The sequence below is a fragment of the Phallusia mammillata genome, chromosome 8 (genome assembly GCF_965637545.1).
Source record: "Phallusia mammillata chromosome 8, kaPhaMamm4.hap1.1, whole genome shotgun sequence".
Classification (NCBI taxonomy): Eukaryota; Metazoa; Chordata; class Ascidiacea; order Phlebobranchia; family Ascidiidae; genus Phallusia; species Phallusia mammillata.
In genome coordinates this window covers 11291561-11315119 of record NC_137259.1, presented here as the reverse complement: position 1 = coordinate 11315119, position 23559 = coordinate 11291561, and the positions used below count along the sequence as shown (strand labels likewise).

General features: G+C 35.4%; 4 protein-coding genes across 7 annotated transcripts; 1 reads left to right on the top strand and 3 right to left on the bottom strand.

Moving 5' to 3' along the window:
• Positions 1-13: 13 nt before the first annotated feature.
• LOC145204231 (anaphase-promoting complex subunit 5-like) lies at positions 14-11144 on the bottom strand. Of its 3 annotated transcripts, none has more exons than XM_080076713.1 (18): positions 10973-11144; positions 10664-10734; positions 10394-10568; positions 10168-10280; positions 7180-7352; positions 4147-4315; positions 3510-3649; positions 2990-3119; positions 2835-2921; positions 2592-2773; positions 2376-2514; positions 1895-1972; positions 1708-1829; positions 1527-1641; positions 612-761; positions 388-538; positions 228-327; positions 14-174 (listed from the first exon to the last, which is right to left on the bottom strand). In XM_080076713.1, the coding sequence occupies exons 1-18, from the start codon at positions 11109-11111 to the stop codon at positions 48-50; spliced, it is 2361 nt and encodes a 786-aa protein (XP_079932839.1). In that variant the 5' UTR covers positions 11112-11144; the 3' UTR covers positions 14-47. The 3 variants fall into 3 exon arrangements, with proteins under 3 accessions (XP_079932839.1, XP_079932841.1, XP_079932840.1); XM_080076715.1 differs by having other exon boundaries at positions 263-327; XM_080076714.1 differs by lacking the exon at positions 14-174 and having other exon boundaries at positions 224-327.
• A 658-nt stretch (positions 11145-11802) lies between these two features.
• LOC145204093 (N-glycosylase/DNA lyase-like) lies at positions 11803-14822 on the top strand. 2 transcript variants are annotated; one of them, XM_080076519.1, is made up of 8 exons: positions 11803-11965; positions 12163-12299; positions 12420-12546; positions 12624-12777; positions 12950-13084; positions 13134-13235; positions 13534-13675; positions 14581-14822. In XM_080076519.1, exons 1-8 carry the CDS (start codon positions 11895-11897, stop codon positions 14721-14723), a joined length of 1011 nt encoding a protein of 336 aa, XP_079932645.1. In that variant the 5' UTR covers positions 11803-11894; the 3' UTR covers positions 14724-14822. The 2 variants fall into 2 exon arrangements, with proteins under 2 accessions (XP_079932645.1, XP_079932644.1); XM_080076518.1 differs by having other exon boundaries at positions 12363-12546.
• A 1431-nt stretch (positions 14823-16253) lies between these two features.
• LOC145204095 (high affinity copper uptake protein 1-like) lies at positions 16254-19886 on the bottom strand. The gene is made up of 4 exons (XM_080076522.1): positions 19695-19886; positions 18923-18992; positions 18685-18850; positions 16254-17589 (listed from the first exon to the last, which is right to left on the bottom strand). The coding sequence occupies exons 1-4, from the start codon at positions 19815-19817 to the stop codon at positions 17388-17390; spliced, it is 561 nt and encodes a 186-aa protein (XP_079932648.1). The 5' UTR covers positions 19818-19886; the 3' UTR covers positions 16254-17387.
• On the bottom strand, positions 19860-22781 carry LOC145204092 (uncharacterized). Its single transcript, XM_080076517.1, has one exon. It carries the CDS (start codon positions 22610-22612, stop codon positions 20807-20809), a length of 1806 nt encoding a protein of 601 aa, XP_079932643.1. The 5' UTR covers positions 22613-22781; the 3' UTR covers positions 19860-20806.
• Positions 22782-23559: the final 778 nt, after the last annotated feature.

Below are 23559 nucleotides of genomic sequence, written 5' to 3'. Positions count from 1 at the left end.
TGTAAACTGTCAATTCAAGCACAAAAATGTTTTTTATTTTCACAACTTCAAACAACAGGATCATATTTAATGCAACCTATTTGCTGGTCTAGCCTTCGAAATTCTGAAGCACACTCATTTCGTAGTTTTATGTACATTTTTTCATTGCCCATTGCAGCTTTCATATTGTAGAACCTTTAAATACAAAATTTAAAAAAAAATTGTGTTGATTAAAATTGTACACTTACTTTGCAAGCATGTACACAATATCTCTTTTTCTCACTGGACTTTGAAAATCTTCAAATGCTGCTTGTGCTTTCTGAAGTTCTTGTATTATAAGATCAAGCACTGGAAAATAATTTTAGGTACGTCACACCAAATCTTATCACATAAAAGTATTTGTCTTACAAATTGTGTTTGGTTTTGTTTCTTTTTTAGCTATTGCCCGAACAGCAACCATAATAAAGTTGTTGCATAACTGTACAGAGGAATTGGACCAACACTCAAATTGCACACACTTTAGAGAAGCCAGTGACATGTCCACTGAATTCGTCAGCAGCTGCAATTATTAAAGTAGCATAAAATAAAAATAAATAAACATAAAATAAATACACAAACATAACATTTTTTACCTGCAACTGAGCCAGTTTGAGGTAAATTATTACTACTTCAGAATTGAAGTAATTGTTGTGGGCTATTGTAAGTGCATCCAGGTAATATTTGAAACTAGATGCATGTTCACCAACATTGCCAGACAAAAGATCTCCCAGTAATATGAGAGCCTGATAAACAACATAATAAAGTATATCCAACATATTTATCTGACACCAACACAACTACAAGCCAGGTTTTTATCTGACTCGACAGTCCAAATCTGGTGTTCTTACATACATGGTAAACATTTCTATCATTTACAATCTACACTTCAAAAAAAAGCAAAATATAGACGTATTTAAAGGATTTTTTAAACTGAAACTGAAATTGAATTTTTTTTTTCTTTTTTTTTCTTTCTAATAAATTTCTTTTTTATGCTTTTAATACACAGCCACATAAACTTACATTCAGTGCTACTTGGCTGCAAATTATGCATCCCTGGTTAAAGAATAACTTTACAATCAGGGTTGCCGAGTCAACCAAAACAATCCAGCATACAGTAACATTAGAAGTCAGACCACTTATTACCTTCTGACTCTGCAACTCTGATTGTAAAGTTATCTTTAAACCAGGGATGCATAATTTGCAGCCAAGTAGCACTGAATGTATGTTTCTGTGGCTGTGTACATGTTTAATAAACATCTCTATACTGGCAGCTGGACATTGAAAAAAAAACTATTTTGTTTAGGTGTTTGGATTTTGAAACTCTGCTGAAATGACAAATTACACAAAAAATACACAACTTCTATACTACAGGCCAATACCTAGCTGCAAGACTCTTTTTAAGTTAAACTAATAAAAAATGAAACCTAAAATGCAGCGAACAATAGCAGAAAGAAAGTGTAGCCCTGTTTTAGATGAAAAAAGCTGTATATGTTTAACACATTTCATACTTTGCATTTTGTCTCTGGGTTTAGTTCTTCTTTTTGTGTTTCTTTTGTAAGAAGCTTCATTAGTGCAGCATGCGACTTTAGTTTTTCACCTTTTGATGCAAGACCATATGCTTTGCTAAACAAAACAAAGGTTTAGTATTACTTAATTGACCAGTGACGCTATGAACATATTTTTTCGTACCAGAGCAAACCTTCTTGTTTGCTGAAACCCTGAATAACCAACTCTGCCTGTGATGCATCAGTGTGTCTTCGTAACCTTAAATTTAGCTTGTGTTGTATGCAAGCTTCAGACTTTCTCCACAGCTAAGGGATTTAAAGAAATAATATTTGTGCAACATTCTGCAAAAGGAGTGATATAATTTGCTCACATGGTTTTGGGAGGAGTTGAGAGGAAATCGAAGTTTGACGTGATTCAGTAGTTCATTGGAAGCAGCTTGAAACCCTTCCTGTTGATGCAAAAAAAGAAAAAAAATGTACACCATGACTGCTCAACCTTAAATGACCACATTCCATTTCCTGAAACCACTTTAATAACTTCCTATATATTGGAACGGAAAACATCAAGATTTTACGCTGGAAATGTTCCAAAAGTTGTGTGTCACACCTGGTTTGTTATATAATTAAATACATGCGTTTAAAAAAGGAATTGTTTTATCAAAAGCTAAAATGTTCCCACATACAAACTTTTGGTTGCTAATTACAAATCTGAAAACAATCTGAACATAACAAAGTTTAAATTATTAAAAATGTAAAATTTACAATTGTTGCCAAAAGTAAAACTGTAAAGCATTTGTGATTGACACTGGGTTGTATTATGAACTGAATTACAAAGATTGGAATTTTAATTACCTCATGAAGTAGTTCCAATAAATTACACAGAGAAACTGCTATGTCATCAGAGTTGTAACCATTTTGAAAAATCTGACATCTTCTGTTATCTGTAGTCTGAAGGCAAAGTGCCATTTGGCAATACAAAAGAGCCATGTGCCTAACAACAGTTTTTTATTGTTGGTAAAAAGTTTAGAACTATCTGAAAACATCTGCCACTTTAAAGATCAACATTACCGTTTGCCATACATTCTCCACAAAGATGCTTTATGTGCAAAGCTCATTGACATCAAATAAGACAATGGGTGTGTGCTTTGAAGTGCATCGGCGGCGGCAAGAGTTCGAAAAACAACACAGGGGTTTTCTCCACTTAATGCCTGTTTCTTCATGTGTGCTTGCACAGCTGTGAATGCAAGGTCCTGAAAACCGATGCTCATGTAATTAAACTTGTCTTGTTTTTTTAGAAAAGATATCAATTACCAAAAGGCTTTGCTTCTTGGCAGGCTTAATGATATTTTCTGTGAACTTGTGTTGATTTGAGTTTGGTTGCAGATGATTAATGAGAGACTGATAAACAGAAAGAAAATATAGTGACAAAATAGAATACATGGTTAAATTTAATTAAAGGAACCTACCACAGCATTTTGAAGGCAAACTAGGTCATTGGATAACTGAGCTAAACTAATGGCTTCTTTAGCTGCAGCAATGGCAGCTTTTTTGTGGCCAAACTTTAAGTGGAGCAAGGCCAAATTTAAGGCAGCAAACCTGTTGCAATTAAACAAAACGTAAGTTGCTTGGAACTAATATCATCCAGATTTAATGTAACGTTAAAACAGAATTAAAAGAAATAGGCTAAAGTTCACAACTCTTTATCTGCAGTCGTAAATTTTAAAAATAACACAAGCACACATTTTTAAAGTTAGTGTGTAAACCCAGAAAGTGGAAGCCAATTGCCGTAATTGAAAAATGCAATTACCCAAAGCATTTTTTGACTAAATTCTTGGCTACAATAATATATTAAACATGCAATAAAATAAAATATGCAAATATTGTGGAAATTCCGCCAAAAGTAAAATGGATCTACAAAATGGAAATCTATAAATGCAATTTATACTATTTGGTAATTTTATATGATTCGTCTTTTTTTTGAAAAACCTGTGCGTTTGATTTAATGAATCTTCTGCCTCTTTAGGGTTGCAGGGTTTTGAGCTATGCCGGATAAAAAACATAAAAAGACTGTCCATTGCTCCGGCGAATTCCTTCACTCTCAAGTTGTTCAAGTAGCTTAGGTAATGCTACAAATTCAAGAGATGATTTTTAGGTTTGTATTTTTATTAACTTGTTGTTAGAAGTATTTGTATGCGCAAATAGTTTATTTACTTTATCACAGAAGCTAATCAAATCAAATTAACACAAAAAAAATATTGTATGTATGCATGTTTCGTAATACAGTTTGAATATTAGTGCAGTCCAGGGGTGTTCAACTCGCCATGCCAAAATTTGTTTTAATATACTCGTCTGCCACTGTTTGGTACTTTTTCCATACCATTTCTTCATCGTCCTAACAGTGTGGGCTCAATTTATGATACTCCAAATACCTTTTATTATGTTTATGTGACACAAGATACAAATAGTTTGCAACGGGCCTTAAGTTTTGTCAAAAAACAAACAATTTAATTAGTGGGTTGTGTAACTTTACTGATCTTTACTGCCATTTTCAAATGCTCTGTGTGCCACTTTTGGCACATGTGCCACGTGTTGAACACCCCTGGTGTAGTCTCCTAAAACATACTGCTTGTGTAAGCTCTGGATTGTTCATGAGAAGTTGTCGGATCTTTAACTGTAATGTGCAAGGTGACAAAGCTTCAGCTTCTTTCCCTTCAATGAGTGCAGCTTGTTGCGAAAAGAAATATTCAGCTTGACGTTGAGTTAAATACTCACAAGATTCAAAATCATCACATCTGTGAATAAAGAAGATTAGTTGGTGACTCACCTCAAAATAAGAAGTGAAATAGAAAGATAAAAATAAAAGATAAAGATGTACAAACAGTAAACAATCAATTTCAACAACTATACTTTTCGGAAAAAAGGTAAAAATGGGAACTTTGTATACTCATTGTCTTAAAACAGGGGACTCCAACAGGTGGCCCGCCATGTTTTTACCAAATGAAATATATATATATATATATATATATATATATACAAGTTCAATTTTTTTCATACATTATTATCATAATAAAACTAGAAGGGTGGCTTAGCACATATTGCCCTTGCATATACACTATAACATATTTTAAAACATTGATATATTTCCTATGCTTATTTTATATTGGGTCCCATACCATCCACTGTCTTTTATAACCTTAGTTGTTTCTGCAGGCAGAAACTCATGGGTCCCCACACATGCAAAGTTGTAGATAATGCATTCAAGAGATAACCATGTGAAAGTTTAATGTTGTAAGGTAAAACGCAGTGATCGGGACTGGGCTTAAATATTAATACTATGTAGAGAACAAACTATATGAATTTAGATTTACCCCAGGTATTGTTTGAAGTATGTCCTATTTAACGTTCTTTTTCAAAGAAACGAAGGAGTAAGTAGTGGCATAATGGAGTAAAACAAAAAATGAATAGCAAATTCTACAAGCTGTCCAATTTTCATTCAATTCGAACATTGTGAAAAAGGTCATGCATTTTAGAGATTAGTTGGTTAAGTTGTGGTGCTACAGGGCAAAACATAACATTTGAGGACTTAGTATGTTGAATAAACTTCGTTAATTTCATATAATTAGGACGTTTTTTAAAAGTTCATTTATTTTAGGGGGCTAGTTAAGTAAATGTTGGGGCTACAAGGTAAAACACATCAATTGAAACCTACAAATAGCATAGTACACATACTACCCAAATTTTATCCAATCCCGACACTGTTTAAAAAACTGACCCATTTTAGGGGGCTAGTAGGGTAACTAATGGGGTCCGACACACAAACTAAAAAAATATAAAACATCAATGACTTAATCAATAGTACTGCAAAATTTCAGCCCAATCCGCCAATGTTTAAAATTCGACCACTAGAGGTGTTTTGAGCAACAACCGGTAATGTTTCTTACATCATAGGGCTGTCAACAACCCCCTAACTGCCATGGCACAAAAATGTTCACCAAGCAATCCATAAAGTCACAAACGAGTAACATAACTGCTTGCCCTTGTAACACTATTGAGCAACAGAAATCTTTCATTTGTGGTGCCCAGTAACATACAAATACGTTTTACACTTTGGGGGCTTGTGGGGTAAATGTTGGGGCTACAGGGTTGAACATCGACATCTATAAATGGCACACTCTATAAGTTATCCAAATTTCAGCCAATTCTGACACTGATTACAAACTCACCCATTTTAGGGGGTAGCGCGGTAAATACTAGGGTTATTTGGACAAACAAAGTGGGATGCACATCTACATAACTTTATCTACCATCTGTGTAAATTTCAGCCACATCCATCAAATATTTGATGGAAAAACAAGTTGGACAAACTTTGGGAAGAAAAATACCAATTTAGGGGGCTAGCGGGGTAAATACTGAGGTTATCAACAAAGACAAAGCGGGATGCACATCTACATAACTATATCTACCATCTGTGTAAATTTCATCCAAATCCATCTAACATTTGATGGAAAAACAAGTCGGACAAACTTTGGGGAGAAGAAAAATGAAAAAAAACAAAAAAAACAATTTGAGTAAAATCAATATGTGTGCGGGACATCGAAACGTTGGCATATTAAAATAAAAAACTGCCGGAAGAGCCGAAATTTTGTTGATACATTATGCCTGGCAGCAACAATATATTCATTAATGCAAACTAAGTCTGATCATCAAGGCATAAACTTCAGAATCCGTTTAGTTCTTCGCGTATACTGTATAGGTTTAGCATACAGATAATAAACATTACGTTCAAAAAGACTAACCAAAATTTTAGTGACACTTGTGTAGATTGCATAGACTGTTTCAGATGCCTAAGACAGTGGTTATCAAACCATTTCATTTATATAACAGACGTTTTATAATTAAAAATTAACAAATGCTTCATAAAACTGGGACTAGTGCTCTACGATGAATATGCTAAAGCCAATTACACACCTAAAAAGCGGTTTGTAACATCACAGACAAAACTAAGATTTAAAATTATGCACAAACAATTGCTATCATTGTTACTTGTCATGAAGTAAAAAGCATTAATCAACACACAAATAAGGTAGTTCAAAAATTGGCCAGAAACAAATTTTGGTAGGGGACCCTGTTTGAAAACTACTTCTCATCAGCAGTGTGTATCAATTAGTGATGCACCGAACCCGCCTAAAAAGGTTCGGGCCGAAACCGAATATTCGGCCACGAGGCCGAATAATTTCGGCCGAATCAGGCCGAACCAAAAATCCCCGTTTCTATAGATGTTTTCAACTGAACTTTGTGTCGTTGATGCGAGTGAAGTGAAATATGACAAATCAAAATCACTTCCACAATGCCGAAGCTTTACTAAACTTGTAATATTTTGCAGACAACGTGGCTCGTATTTTATAGATACAACAATTAGTTGCTTCATGACGTTTCGTATTGGTGAAAATGATAGTTTGGGCATTAATTCCATGCAATAAAAAAGTTCGGTTTCGGCCGAATTTTCAAAAAAGTTCGGGCCGAAACCGAAACATCGGAAAACAGCGTATTCGGCCGAAATGTTTCGGCCAACCGAAACTTCGGTGCATCACTAGTATCAATACGATCATATTATGGCTTATAATTTTAAATTTACAAATGACAAAATTTTGTTTACTTTTCGGATTTGAGGTCCGATGGTTTAAGTTCTGGATCAATACTTTCTCTGCTGCTTTTGCTGTCCATTTCACTTTGACTTTCAAGATCCATATCATCAAGGGTCACAGTGCTAATTGCATCAGCAGGGTCTTGATTTTTCTTTTGTTTGTCCATCAGCTTTTCAGATAAGCTCTGCAAATCATTGCCTGTCAGGATGTTGATTAAATTGCAAAAGCATTAGCATTATGCATTCCCAACCACTTTCAGAAAAAAAATCAATTTAATATCTTTAGGGTAAACAATAATAACTAGAAGGGTGGCTTAGCACATATTGCCCTTGCACATACACTATGATCTATTTTAAAACATAAATATATTTTCTATGCTTATTTTGTATTGGGTCCCATATTAGCCATCGTTTTTTATAACCTTGGTTGTTTCTGCAAGCAAAAACTCATGGGTCCCCACACATGCAAAGTTGTAGATAATGCATTTCAATAGATAACAATGAGTAAGTTTGGTATTGTGAAGACAAACACAGTGATTGGTACTGTGCATATTTAAATATGCTATATGGAGTAAAAACTATTTAAATTAAAAAACTCATTTTAGGGGGCTAGTAGGATAACTAATGGAGGTTCAACACACACAAACTTAAAAGTAGGAAACCACAATGACTCAATCAATAGTACTGCAAAATTTCAGTCCAATCTGCCAACGTTTAAAATTTCAACCACTAGAGGTGTTTTGAGCAACAACCGTTAATGTTTCTGACGTCAAAGGGCTGTTAAAAACCCCCGAACTGGGATGGCGCAATAACGATAATTGGCATACTTTACAAGCTATCCAAATTTTAGCCAATTCTGACTGTTTACAAACTCACCACTTTTAGGGGGCTAGCGGGGTAAATACTGGGGTTATCAACAAAAACAAAGTGGGATGCACATCTACATAACTATATCTGCCATCTGTATAAGTTTCAGCCACATCCATCAAGCATTTGATGGCAAAACGAGTCCGACAAACTTCGGGGAAAAAAACATTTTAGGGGGCTAGCGGGGTAAATACTGAGGTTATCAACAAAAACAAAGTGGGATGCACATCTACCATCTGTGTAAATTTCAGCCGAATCCATCAAACATTTGATAGAAAAACGAGTCGGACAAACTTCGGGGGAAAATACCCATTTTAGGGGGCTAGCGGGGTAAATACTGGGGTTATCAACAAAAACAAAGTGGAATGCACATCTACATAACTATATCTACCATCTGTATAAGTTTCAGCCACATCCATCAAGCATTTGATGGCAAAACGAGTCAGACAAACTTCGGGGAAAGAAAAACATTTTAGGGGGCTAGCTGGGTAAATACTGGGGTTATCAACAAAAACAAAGTGGGATGCACATCTACATAACTACATCTACCATCTGTGTAAATTTCAGCCGAATCCATCAAACATTTGATAGAAAAACGAGTCGGACAAACTTCAGGGAAAAAATACCCATTTTAGGGGGCTAGCGGGGTAAATACTGGGGTTATCAACAAAAACAAAGTGGGATGCACATCTACATAACTACATCTACCATCTGTGTAAATTTCAGCCAAATCCATCAAACATTTGATGGAAAAACGAGTAGGACAAACTTCGGGGAAAAAATACCCATTTTAGGGGGCTAGCGGGGTAAATACTGGGGTTATCAACAAAAACAAAGTGGGATGCACATAGGGATGTTCAAAGTAGAATAACGAATTCTTTGGATTCGAATCCAGTTAGATTCGAATCCATTTTTGCCGTTTATATCGGGTAATTGGAACCGATATAAATGTGTGCTCTCGTCGTTGGCAAAAATGTAAACACATGTGTTACGTTTTTACGTCGACGCCCGGTCATTGTACCAGTTGCAAAAGACGGCAAGTGACTCGTCGCTGTCAAATCAGTGAGCGCTATACAACGTTATAACGCCAAGTCGCGAGTCGCTATAACAACGCCATAACGACGGTTGTGCGTTGAAGGCATAATTAACGATTAGCGCACTTGTTACGCATCTGATCACGTTAATACGTTGATGCCATTAAACGACGTACCGGCGACTTTTTGCAACGTCTTACCAGCATCGAATTGTTTCAGACTTTTTTTTCGACACAACAAAAATTTAACGGTCATGGCGTTAGGCAGCGATTGGAAGCATGGGATTGTCTATTAATATCGCAAAAACAGTGATGGAATCCGATAACATATGACGTTTGCATCATTTTTTAACCCCATACAAACATAAAAATGCTGTACACGCTGCAATGTTCACACTTTGTGTTGCAAAATCGCTGGTAGTTTAATTGAAATTTAAAATCACCCAATGTCCCAGCTTTACATCACCCAAAGTTTTAAATTTGCTAGGGTGCCTGTTTTTGCAGTTGTTTTAGGTTAACAAACGTTATATATTAGTACACTAGACCTCTACCTTCAACAAATCAAATTACCACAGCATGCTTACAACAGAAGGCAATAATAATCACTAAATAAAATTGTGTAAGTTATTTTTTAACCTTAAGCTAATTTTTCTGGCTTGGTGGATTCAATGCAGTTGTGCAAAGTTTTTTTCCCAGTGTTTTTTCTTTGTTTTGGTTGGTTCTTTTTTACATTATAAATGAAAAATATGTTTTAAAATGTATAAAACTGGTCTACTTTAGTTGTTGTCAAGATTAATGATTGCTCAGTCAAAAGTAATATAAGAATTGGATTCGATATTCTAGATTCGCATCAATTGTTCTAGAATACTCAATTATTCTACTTTGAACATCCCTAGATGCACATCTACATGACTATATCTACCATCTGTGTAAATTTCATCCAAATCCATCAAGGATTTGATGGAAAAACGAGTCGGACAAACTTTGGGGAGAAGAAAAAAAAAGAAAAACATTTTGAGTAAAATCAATGTGTCCCCTTCAGGGAAGGGGACCCATAATTATTAAACTGAAGTAAGCTCGAATTCCATTATCATACACACCTTTCTTGATGATATCTGTGGTGAACAATATTTTACCAAACTGTCAAAGAAAGGTTGTATTTCACAAAAAGCCAATCTTTCATGGTACACAAGCATTCTTCTGCAAAACTGACCTAGCAAATGATGTTTCAGCAATCAATAAAATATAGTGCTTACAACATACGAATTATTTTCAAAACAATATTGTGTTGAAAACTTGTAACTACCAACAATAAACAAAACAAACCAAGTAGACCCCTTTTATGCAATATAGAGTCTTTTTCTTCAAGCAACCCAACTGAAAGATTTCCAATGAAGTTTTCAAGAACAGCAAAGCTTTGGTAATTACATATTTTGTCAATCATGTCAGTGAAAGCACTGCAGAGGACTTTAGAACAACTTCCAACTGTTTTTACTATGTCCTGGAATTGCAGGAAACAAATATATATCAACATAAATAACTTACCTAAAAAATTATACAAAGTATAAGAATTTGTAAGCACAATCTGGCTGATACCTTGAAAGAACCATCTGGTTGTTGTATCCATGACAACAAGCATCGATCCAGATGCCGTTTGCTTGTCCAATCTGAAAAAATATATACATAACATTAAAATTTAAAACATTAAAACAATTGTTTATTTATACAACTAACATCATTTGATTTACACTCAAACTTAAGTATTTTAACAGACAATTTGTGGTAGATTCCAGACACCCATACATACCTGTGGAGGTAACCACTCCCACAAACAAACTAACAGAATAAAATCAAAATAATTTCCATCAAGAAGGACTAAAGCAATAAACAAATAATGTTTCTTACCATTAATCCATACCATTCTTGGATGTTGTTCATTTTTCCCATCACAAATATCAGCATAATTTTTAATTAAAATAAGAAGGCTCATTCGATGTGGTGTAATGTGATCATGTGCTGACGTGTCTCCACTCAAAGTAAACATTTTAAACTGTACATCAATACCTAGAACACTAAATATCTGCAACAATAAGACAATTTATTCACAAATCCAAGTGTAACTTTTTTAGATTTTTACCAAAATCACGACTTGTCACTGCACAGGACAATACAGAGCTAACGTTGGGATATAGTTCTGAATCCAATTAAATAAAAGCCATCCATACTGTCAAATTTGAACCAAACAAATAATTCTAGAATATATAACTAAACTCCCAGTGGAGAAAACCCACAATCCCACATTGAGATTTCTGGGAGTTTTTTAGTTTTGGCTGCTTTTTAATACATGATTAGTGCTACCGTTTCTGTTATATAATTTATGTCACACACTTGCGAGTAAAACTATTACTTTTAACAGACAGCAAAGTAAACAAAAAACTAGTTTTAGAACAATCCTGACCAAAAACCAGAATTGAGAATTGAGATACATATGCAGTAATTTATACTTTACCGCGTTCGCGAAAATCCACATCTAGTTTTGTGTAAAAGTTTCACATAGAAAATATTCTACATACAAATTCAATGTTTTTGCAAAAAAATGCAAAGGTTTTGCTAAAAAAAGAACGTTGGTTCAATTAAACCCAACTTTTTTGTGCACATAAATTATAAACTAATGTTTGTTAGAATAAAAATTTAAATCAACTATTATTTTTTCTGTTCTGAATACATTTCTGGTAAACACTGTTTATGGACCGCTCACTCCAAGCGCTTCGTAGGTGTTTCCCCTGTAGAAGAAGTGCATGGTATTTCCTGTACAAAACATCAAAACATGAAAAAAATTTCATGCCGCAACAAACAATTTCAGCTGAAACTAAATTTAACATGTGGTCAATCTTTCAGGTAAGATGCAATTGTTGTATAGAATATTTTGCTTGTTTATTTGTGGTGAAGATTTTTTGACACGGCTTCTGACTGTTTGGATTATGTTATGGAAGGTAGTTTGGATTTTTTGTTGCATGCATATATGTAATTGCCATTATACTTCTGCTGGGACTGAATACAAAAGAAATGTAAACATCTATGTTTACATACTCAAGGTGGAGGTGTGTTGATGAAAATCTGCTCATTGGAGTTTTTTCACATCGAGTATGGCTTCTTTATCAGAAGGAACACTGCATCAACTATAAAGTTCTGGCATGTCCCCACTGGTCAGCAACCTCCTCTAATCTGCCTGGTAATATTTTCATGTTAAACAGAATGAAAGCAAGCTCGTCTTACTTTGGATTTCTTTTGTAAGGTAAAAGAAAACAATCTCTAACAATCAATGACATCAGAAGTTTATCCTCATTATCAGGTCATTTAAATAAACTAAGCCACCGTAAATGTAACTGTGGAGAGGCTGAACAAGCATTGCTTGAAGATTATCTGCAAATCAATGTTTGCTGGAGTGATCTTCTATCAGAATGGATTTTGAAGGATAAGTATGTTTGTAACTATTCTACCTATTTATTGTATTGTGTGTGTTTAAACAGAAACAAAAAATTTCAATCATTTGTAGAAGATTTTTGAAGACTGGTAATTCATCCCAAGGCATCCATGTACTTCGACAAGACCCAGTGGAAACTTTAATTTCTTTTTTGTGCTCTGTCAATAATTCTATTTATAGAATTGTCCCACTCGTGGAAAAACTGTGCAATCAATTTGGTGATAAGGTAGATGTATATTTACCTACTGATAAAATAAAAATAAAATATAGGTAATATAAGTTTAATTGGTTTAATACAAACTAACAAATTATTGATAACGGTAAGAAATACAAATCCAATAGCCATACAGGATAAAACAAGGCAAATAAGAATTTGTAATGGTTGAATATTTTTTTAGTTATTCGAGTGTGAGGGAAAAATATTACATGATTTTCCTGACCTCCAAACTTTAAGTAGAGACGAAAACATTCCTAAATTACGGAATCTTGGATTTGGATACCGAGCTGAATTTATAGTAAAGTGTGCTAAAAAGGTATATATTTTATGCACCTAATTTTAGATGATTTATAGTGTTTTGTCAGGTCCTAAACAATGGAGGTGAAAAGTGGATGATGTCTTTACGAAGTGACAATTATGAAACAGCGAGTGAGAAACTGGTACAACTACCAGGAGTGGGACACAAGGTTGATGGAGAAATCATACCACCCAGAATAACACTACCTTAATTTTGCACACTTAACCTTCATATATAGGAGCTGGATGTTGATTTAAAAAGAAATGATTATAAGTGTCAACAAGATGTTAGCCATTGAGATGGCCCAGTGATTGATGCATGTCTTGTTCTAATAAGTTGTGGGTTCCACCCTGTCTCTGCCCATGTGTTTGCCAAAGCAAGAAACTAAAGTGTCATTGCATTGTTTTAACCCAAAGGAACCTGGTGGGTGTAACTAAACAACTAGTTGTAACAGCAGTTGTTTTTAGGTTGCAGATTGTGTGTGTTTGATGGCACTGGATAAACCAGAGGCTGTACCAGTTGATACACATGTTCGACAAATTGCTAATCGTGACTATGCCTACAAAGTTGCTGCAAAATCTCTCACTCCAAATGCCTACAGACAGATTGGTAAGTTTCTTTACAACTAGTTATTTCACACCTGGCCTAATATGTTCGATTAGAAAGAAAGTATTTTACTTTTCTTTTTGTATAATTTGGTCAACACAATGTGTTGAAAATTCTTTTCAATGAATATTCGACACATACTGACTGACCCAAGTGAAGTGAAATTGATTTGATTTTTGTTGGTCGTAAAAGTAAGATCACACACACATTGAAGGTCAGACATTTTTGTGTTGTGAAAAAGTCAATGCAAGCAATGTCTGGCATCCACGTTATTGCACAGGGGAGCAAAAAACTTACTTTTAGCTCACTGGGAAGTGAGTTTGGCGCACTGTGAGTTTATCACGACTTGTGGAAGCCATTGTTGGGAACAGTCGTGCGGGCCCAAGAAGATAATCACCCATGTTATGAAAGATGATGGGGTTTTACAGGAGAAGAAACCACCAAAAGCAACCCCGCTATATCGTTATAGTTTCATGTAGCAAAATGCAAAGCGGGTCGTCAAAACAAAATAAAGAGCAAATTAAAACCCTTTGCGACTGCGGTGGGGTTCGAACGCACGGCTAAGTCCATTTCGGGATCCCCGCTCTGCCAACTAAGCTACACAGGCTCGGTGGTGCAGCCCGTCGAAAGCCGAAACGCAAACACCATTGCCGGTCTCGTATTCTGCACATGCCAGCTCCGTAGTTGGAGATCGCTTGGTCGACCATTGATCAGCTTAGAATTTAGATGATCATACATTCATAAGTGGTATCAACCCTGAAGCTGATCATGCAGTCTAGCGATCACAGCATACTCATTTATTGAATTTTGGCATTTACCACATGGGAATGCTTGAGAGACCGGGTTGCTTAGATATAACGCTTTGTTTTTTTTGCATTATTTCACATTTGACTGTTTTGTTTTACCAGGAGATTTTTTCCGATCAATTTGGGGAAAGCATGCTGGATGGGCACAGGCTGAGCTATTCGTGGGTGAAATTAACGTCAAACCGGAAACGTACAGTTTTCACGTTCACCAAAGCAAAGCAAAAAAGAAGAAAATGCATACCTGACCATTGCAGTAATTTGAAAGCTGCATTTTTTTGCATTGTTTTTTTACCTCCACATATCATGTAAATGACAACAAGAACAGTAAAGAAAACAACACAGAAGATTGGTACTTGTTTTCAATCGAAGTTTATTAAAGTAGCAAACTCCTAATTCGCAAAACCAATTTATTCATTCATCAAGTCTACTAACTAATTACGCAAACACCATGTTATTACGTCAACAATTTATACATTTTGTTTTGTTTTACGCAATACCAGAAATATCAGCGGCACTAACACCAGCATGACAGGAATAGAGAACACACTCGGACAGACAAAGTAGTCCGCCGAGCTTGGTTTCACGATGTTGAAAAAACATGCATTGCCAAAACTATACAAAAAAAGCTTACTTCACAACGTTGGACAATGTCGCAATTTTAATCCAAATAGGGGGGATGTTTTAGGTGAATAACGTTACAATAATATTACAAACAATGAAATCCAAACTAATAGCTCCAACCGATAACATTCGTACATTTTCGCACAATTGAAATCCAGGTAGCCTATGTTACAGTATTTCCTTAAAACTAGACCCGTAAAACGCTACAAAGTCAGCAATGTGGCTTTATGTTAAAAAAACAATTCTCTGGCCCTGCGCTGCGGCATCGGAAATACACTGAGTCAAAAAAGCTTTAAAATGTGGATGTGGAAGTCGTCTCCCTGCTGTGCAGATTCTTTGAATTTTAATGTTACTGAACAGATAGTATACACATACAGGTTATTACAAACAAGCGTGCCTTTAAATGTGATTTTCCCTGTTAGTTTTGAAATCTGATAATGTTGAAGAGTATAGTGGAAATGAAACAAAAAAAACGTTTTCTGCGAATTACTGTTGTAAAATGTCGAAGTCGCGTCATAAAATTATTACGTAAAGCTGCAATGCTAGTGACTAGGGATGTGCCAAAACTGCAAATGTTCTGTTTGGTCGAGCACCGAGCATCTCACTTTAATGCTCGGTGCTCGGCCGAGCACGCTCGGTGCATTGTGACGTCACAAAAAAAATCCCCTTTCTACGTTTTAGCTCTACAAGGTCTCTTACGTCACCGGGGCGGTGTTTTATTAAGCTGTACATGTCCACAAAGTTCGTGTTTTCCACCATCTAGTACATTTGAAAAATCTTTCGTTTTTGTTAATAGACACCCTTTAGAACGCTAGTTACGTATGCTAGCAGGGCATAAATATGCAAATTTAACGCTCGGGTCAGTTTGTGCAACTGCTCGGCCGAGCACCGAGCATTAAAAACAGCGATGCTCGGTACCGAGTACTCGGGTTCTGGCTCGGCTCGGCCCATCCCTACTAGTGACAAGCAATAACTCATGACACCTGCCTGTACTTTTAAGCATCAGTCTTCTGGTCGGGATTAATGGACAGGACTTGCCTAACCAAACTTTACCGAAATATAGTAACGGCCTGTTAGCCAACTCCACATCTTTTAGTATGCCATTAGCTACAGCCTTTTCCAAAATTTTCATCGACTCATTCCCATGCGCTAAATTTGTAAACAATGCATAATAAGCTGTATTCATTCAATCACATTGTCAAATATTTTTCACATCATAGAAAAAAAGCTTCACTTAATTATCACAAGTCTATACTTACAAATATTATTTGCAATTTTTTTCCACTTTTCTTCAGTATTGTTCCCAAGAAGTAAAGTGACAAGATAATTAAAACGGCGGTAGAATTTTGTTTGACAATAGTTAGCGCAGTAAGGAAAAACAGATATTAAAAAGGACAAAGTCAGGAATTTGAAAAAGATTTTGTTGCAACAACAGTTTTTTAATGGGCGGGTGCTTCATATATACTCGCTCAAGTGAAAACAAAACAATGAGATAAAGTTATTTCAAACGACATCACATGTTGGCAAAACCACTTGAGACAATTATCTCGGAAAGGTCCGGCATGTGTGTTACCGCATTCGGCAACAGCGCACCGGTTTGCATAACGGGTATAAAACAAAAGGCCGCAACAAATATTGAATAATACATGATATAATTGCTGATATACTTCACTGCTGTTGCTGGATGTAAGTTAGTGAGGCCCGGTTTATATGATAGTTTACCAGGCCACACTCTTTTTGACTAACCCTTCAATTGACAGAAAAACTTATAAAAATGTTTCGAAAACAATCATGCGAGTACAATTTTGAATTGAGCAAAGCATAGTTTGATTCAAACTTTGCCATATATCAGTATGTAAACGATGTATGTGCTGGCTTAAAAAAATTAATGAAATAAATAATTGCACTTGGCAATAAAAACAACAGTCACACAAAATGTAGAAGGGCTCATCGCCGCTGGTAATTAAAGAAAAATTTCAAAACCGCATACTTATCGGGCTTGGATGGTCTGAGCTACCTGTTTGCTTAAATTTCGTTGTAATCCATAAAAGTATTTCAAAACGATAATCTTTTTCTCCATTGCACAGGCGATCGACATACTTTGATGTTATTTCACAAACGAAAAAACAGAAAAGGTGTATAGGAATGGAAACGACACACCAGTCGGGCTGGGTAGTGAATAAAACGCTGATAATACTTTAACGTAGAGGATTAATCTCAACTAGTAAGCAAAAATATTTACTTAAAAAATGAATTGGAAATTAGTACGAAAATGCTAAACCACGATGTCAGTGACAGTGTTCATTTATGTCCACTATAACCGCTTTTTTCCAACCAAAGAAAAAATAACCGAGTCCTGCGCCCACAATTATTGCGATAGCGAGATACCCGTTGTATGACATAAATATCAACATAAGAGCATAGCTTATTGTAACTTGTACCAGATGTAGAAGGGTTTGTAGCCAGTGTGACGAGGAACACATTGTTTGTCTGCAATAAAAACACAGTTGAATACAATGTAGCCTCTTCCACAATAATAAATTCTCTTCGTCAATTGTTCAATGCCTAAATATTTTACTGTCGTGGAAAACGTAACTAGAGGGGTAGTTTTACCGCTATCGCCTTCAGCATGCACAATGTCAAATCACTTCGATTTACCACATACCATAGCCTAAATCATATTTTTTGTTGGAACCAATCTATACTTTAATCCTAAAGTTACAGTGGTCTATACACCTGAGAATTTATTGACATATTTGTTTCTGCAAACAGTAAAACAGGTCCCAACACAGATGTAAATATTTGATAACAGTGCACAACTAAGCGCCCACTAAAAGGTGACCACTGGTTAGTTACTGTTAAGGTGGTAAAACATGCCAATCACGTTCATTAACGTCACTTTGTGTGGCGCTTGTGACATAACAGTCAGTTTCCGGACTACCACAGTTTTAAAACTGTAACGTTTTTTTTAGCTTTTATTAAATATCCAAAGTTTTAAGTTTATTTTAGGTCAACTAGTAGATGGACTAGGTCAGAAGTTTATATTGCAAAACTACAGTGGAACAAAATTTGCACTGGAATGCATTATCAATACATGTCATTACATTATATTTTACTTTGATCTTTTTGTATGTTTTGCATTACAGATGGTTTTATGCCAGTGATTCTTAACTTTTTTATGTGACACTTTTGAAAAGATTTATTGAACTTGTGACCAGAGATGAAAACAATTTCAAGGATTTGACTAGCTTGAAAAAAATTTGCTGTTACTTGTTGCCTTATGATATAACGTTCAATCATGATACAGGTGTTGAGCTTGCTCACATAAAGCAAAGGGCAATTCATTAAGTACACATTTTGTTTAATTAATGGGAAAGTGAGTATTTATTCTAGGGATTGATCTGAATTTTAGTTGATGTAGTCATACATGGGTCAGAGGCACACATAAAACTTGAGAATATATTTCTTACTTAATATAATCTTGTACAATTTACCATAAATTAGTGTTCTTTGATCAACTGTATGAATGATATTTAAAGGAGGAGATTTTGAGTAAAAGAGTCAAATTTTTCTGTGTACACTTACTTTAATGAATGTGAATGCCCAACATAATGATCTCCTTGGCCATTAGAAAATGCTGCAGCCATTTTTCCCTTTGCAATGTGTCTTTTCAAAAGTGTTTCTCTTAGTACTTTGAGGCCTTCATATAACATAGCAACGATACAAACAGCAATGCAAGCACCAACCATCCCTACAATGAAGTACAAAGTAATTGTTAGATGACAAAAGGTGAGTATGTATATTTCAACAAAAGCAACAATACCTCCAGTTGAATTGACTGTCCATTCTTGAAACAATATTGGAACATTTTTAACTCCAAAGTAAAAAGTCATCTAAAACAAATAGAATTTAGATGTAGCTTGTAAAATTTGGACGAACATGTAAGCGTGTAAAAGAAGAAGTATTATTTCTTTGTGCCCTTTGTTGAAAATAGGCATATGAATTACTAATCCACTCAGACCAAATATATTTACATCCATCTTATGAGTCAGTGAATTTCCTTCTTAATGCCCAGGAAATCACATGCAATCCCTTACATGTCCCTGTTTTACATTACACAGACATCAGTCATACAGGATGCCCAAAAAGTATTTGTCTTTAAATTGTATTAATCTCAACTTACTAAAAAGGAATAAACACAGTACAAATCCCCCACTGTTACTATTTCTGTAAAAAACAATGTACTTTAAAACAAAGAGGCAATCCAACAATAATCTTGATTTTCACGGTATGTGTTCCACAAAGCTTGGTCGTTTACAGTTTTAGACGCAAATAAAAATGAAAGGTAACTGTGCTTTCTGGAATTTAAATTCCTTCATGTTTAAATGCTGAAAAGGCCCAATTCTCAGTAAAAGTTGTAAGCCAGACATTTTTCAGGCATTCCTCAAGTGCTTACTTAAGGTGTGTGAGTTATTTGTTTCATGGTGATTGGTAGCTATCATTTGCCTTCAGGACATTGTGACAATTGGATTTACATTATATGTTAGTTTAACAGCCTAATAACAAATTTCAAATTCATTGACACAAATAATTACAGAATGTTCTGTGCCTCCGGTGTGTCCCGAATGGCCCATGTCCATTGTTGAATTCATATCACTCATTGGAGGCATTGTGGAGTTCATATTTGGCATATCCATCATATGATTGCTGTGATCCATATTAAACAATTTTTAAGTAACATATACTAATCAGAAACTTGATCTGCAAATAAATGTGAAGCATGAGTACATAAACTGCAAGATCAGTTACAGCAATATAATGCACAAGACAAAATACATGTTGGTCTGTGTACAAAATTTACATGTACTAGTAAGCATATGCATATTGAGTAAAAGCAAATGTGGCATAACAAGGAGATGAAAAGCTTCAAATAAAAAGAATATTGCGACATGAGCACTTACATTTGAACAAAGCAAACTTATACTGGCATTACGAGCCTGATGTTGGCAAACACGAAAGCATTATGTCAACAGTATTTGTAAGTAATTATTTACTGCAACATAATGAAAGGCTTTGGCAAATAGTGTGTTTATGCTTACGATGCAACTTTGGATGTACAGCACATATCACTTTCATTGAATAAACAAAAAAACTCAGGTGGATGTATAAAAACTCATAAAAAATATAAAAGCTTCAAAATATGAACATATAAAAAATGTACACCTGCATTCTATATGAATAAATAAAGTTAACTACAAGCACTAAAAGAAAAGTACCATACAGCAATATGGAAGTATAAAATATTTTATCAGTCATAACGCAACCATAAAATTGTCAGACACAAGGAGGCAACCCAAAAGAAGACATGCACAGGAGGGCAAAGCACCACATTTTTCACCTGGGATTAGGATTTGTGCAAAGTTATTATAATACCCAGACTTTTGTTTGTTTAATGAAATATTTATAATCAACAAAAAAACAAAACAAATGCAAGTACATAAAAGAAGTTCTGTAGCAACAACACACTGCATTTAAGTTCATTTCTGATTGTGCAAATTAAAAGACTACAAAAAACAGGAAGCACTTTGTTCATGCAAGCTATGGTCCAATAAAACATGTTACGAGGATTGATAACAATATATGGCTACACAACACCTCAACACATGATATTTACAAAATGACTTTAATCAAATCCAGATTTTATTTGTTATGAAATGGAGCAGTTCTTGTTTTCTGGCATCTCACTTGCTTTCAAGCGCATTGTTTCAGCTAATTCTGCCTTCTGAATTCCCAACAGACCTTCATACAGACCCTTCACTGGATTATGTTCACTTTTATAGCTACATCCATGCAGCCAAATCAACAACATTCTGTGTCCATGCTCACGATAGCTTTTGCTTCCTGTAAATTGTTCCTCAATTGCAGATAACTGTTTGTCTGTAAACCCCCAATAAAAAGCCAATTGCTTCCATTCAATTGTTTTTAAATATTTTGTTGCTAAACGAAATAGCAACATTCGAAAATGCTGTGTTGAGGGCTGAGTGTCAGGTTTAAAAGTTAAGTTGTTCATATTTTGGAATGGCAACTCATTATTTTCAGACAACTTTACATAGTGCCGATACCTTTCAGCTTTTATAATCATGTCCACAATCGTAATATAGTTTCCTCTGGAGGCAACATCTAAGGGTGTTTTGCCCTTGTGATCTACCATGGTAGTACTTGCGTTGGCAAGTAATAGGGACTGTGTAATATCAGCCTGGCCATTTTCAGCAGCAATGTGCAGAACTGTTTCATTTCTTGCATCAGCCACACTAGTGTTGGCACCAGCATTTATGAGTAAGTTTGTAAGTTCAAGATTGCTGATCATGACAGCAAAATGCAATGGTGTTTGATTATGTTTGTTTCCAGCATCAATATCAGCATCATGATCAATCAACACATGAGCTGCCTCTGCTTGGCCATCTCTAACAGCAAAGTGCAATGGACACATCTCATCTTCAGTTTCTACATTTACATCTGCATTGTGGCCTAACAGCTCCTCACAAACTTTTGCTTTTCCTTCTTCAGCGGCCACATGAAGAGCTGTCTTTTTATCTGCATTAACTTCATCAATTTTACATACTTTCACAAGAAATGGCACAACTTCATGAAAACCATGCTTAGCGGCAATGTGTAATGCAGTATTTCCAGACTTATCTTTCAAACAAGCATCACAACCAAGATCCAAAAGTCTTTTCACTAAATTGGTTCTGCCATATGTACACGCTATGTGCAGGCTTGTCTTTCCGCTATCATCCACAGCATTTCTATCAAAATCCTGCATTTCTTCTGTTAACACTTCAACAATTTCCTTGTGGTTATTTTGTGCTGCACAATGAAGCCATGTAAAACCATGCTTATTCCGAGCATTCACATTAAATCCAACTCGTAACAAATGTTCAAAACATGATTTGTGTCCAAACCAAGCTGCCCAAAGCAATGCATCCATGCCAAACTTATCAGTTAGGTCTATAGCAGCCCCTTCATCAAGCAAAACTTGCACAATTTCTAAATGCCCATTTCCTGAAGCCCATAGCATAGGTGTTCTGTCGTGTTTGTTTCTGCAGTTTACATCTACACCAGATTTGACAAGTCTTTCAACTACCTCTACATGGCCAGTTTTGCATGACTCGTGCAGCTCTCTTTCATCACCAACTAATATTTCATCATCTGCATCAAAGCTGTATCTAGCAATGGAGGAAGTGGATGGCCTGCTGAGAGGTGAAGATCTGGGTCCATACAATATGCTTGTGGCACTACCAATAGAATCTGTTTCAGCTTTACTGCTTGTTCCAGGATGTAAACTGGGAGATGAATTTCCAGTGGTAGTCCCAGATCGAATGCTGCTTTCTTCGAGACTGTGAGTTACGATTGAGTTAGGAAAGTGACCTTTATGGGTGTCATGATTTATAGCTTCAGGTATGGAACTGGTAAGTCCTTCCCTTTCTTCCTCTGAAGATGATATAACAGACATGATTGCCTATTGTCCACTACATAATATTCTTAGGTTTAAAACTTTCGCCATATGCCTTATATCAAGGCACCCTGTAAGTTTCAAAGAATAAAATACTATGTATCAACTACGTGATGCTCTGAGCTAGTAAGTTAAGCAGCATTGTTCCAGAATCCAATCCAATAGAATCTAATGGCCTAAACTAAATAAAAGTTGCCAACTTTCTAACAATAGAAAATAAACCAGAAATCAAATGGTCCATCAAGCATGCAATTCGATGGCAGATTAAATAGTTAAACAGTGCCCCCATCCCAGATTGGAAAGTTTTATTTTTGCGCGGAGGATATTTTTTTCGTCAAAATAATTGCGCGGATTTTTGCGCGGAATTACAATTTTCTGCGCGGATTGATAGACTTTTACTTGACAGGTGGATTTAACGATTAACGCAATTTGTATGTAACGCTTGCAAGACTATCCAGCCGACAAAATGAACAACTAAATAAAGTAATAAACACGACGAATCTTCAGTTTTGCCCTATTGCGCACGCAGCTGTTCTGCTAGATTCTACAATTTTTCATTTTCATAACGATTCAAACATTTTGCTGATTTGTTTTGTGGGGATATTTTATGGTTGCCAAACTGCTCCTAACTATTTTTAATGATTTGTCATACAGAATACATTATTTCATTTAACTTGCCTACGCAAAAGTCACTTTAATTGTCAAACTACGTCCTAAAAATACAGATAAATGTACTTTTAACGACTACGGTAGCGAAATAGACATGTTATTTCAAGCGTGACGATCGGTAAGTTTCGATGCGCTTGACTGATTTACGTGGATTGTCCGCGAAATAAGGCTTGTGACGACATAGAACTTCATTGTTCAACGAAAATATAAATTTTAAAGAAAGTTTATTATAGTTACCTACGAAAGCTGTGCTAAGTTGCGCGGACAACATTTTTTTG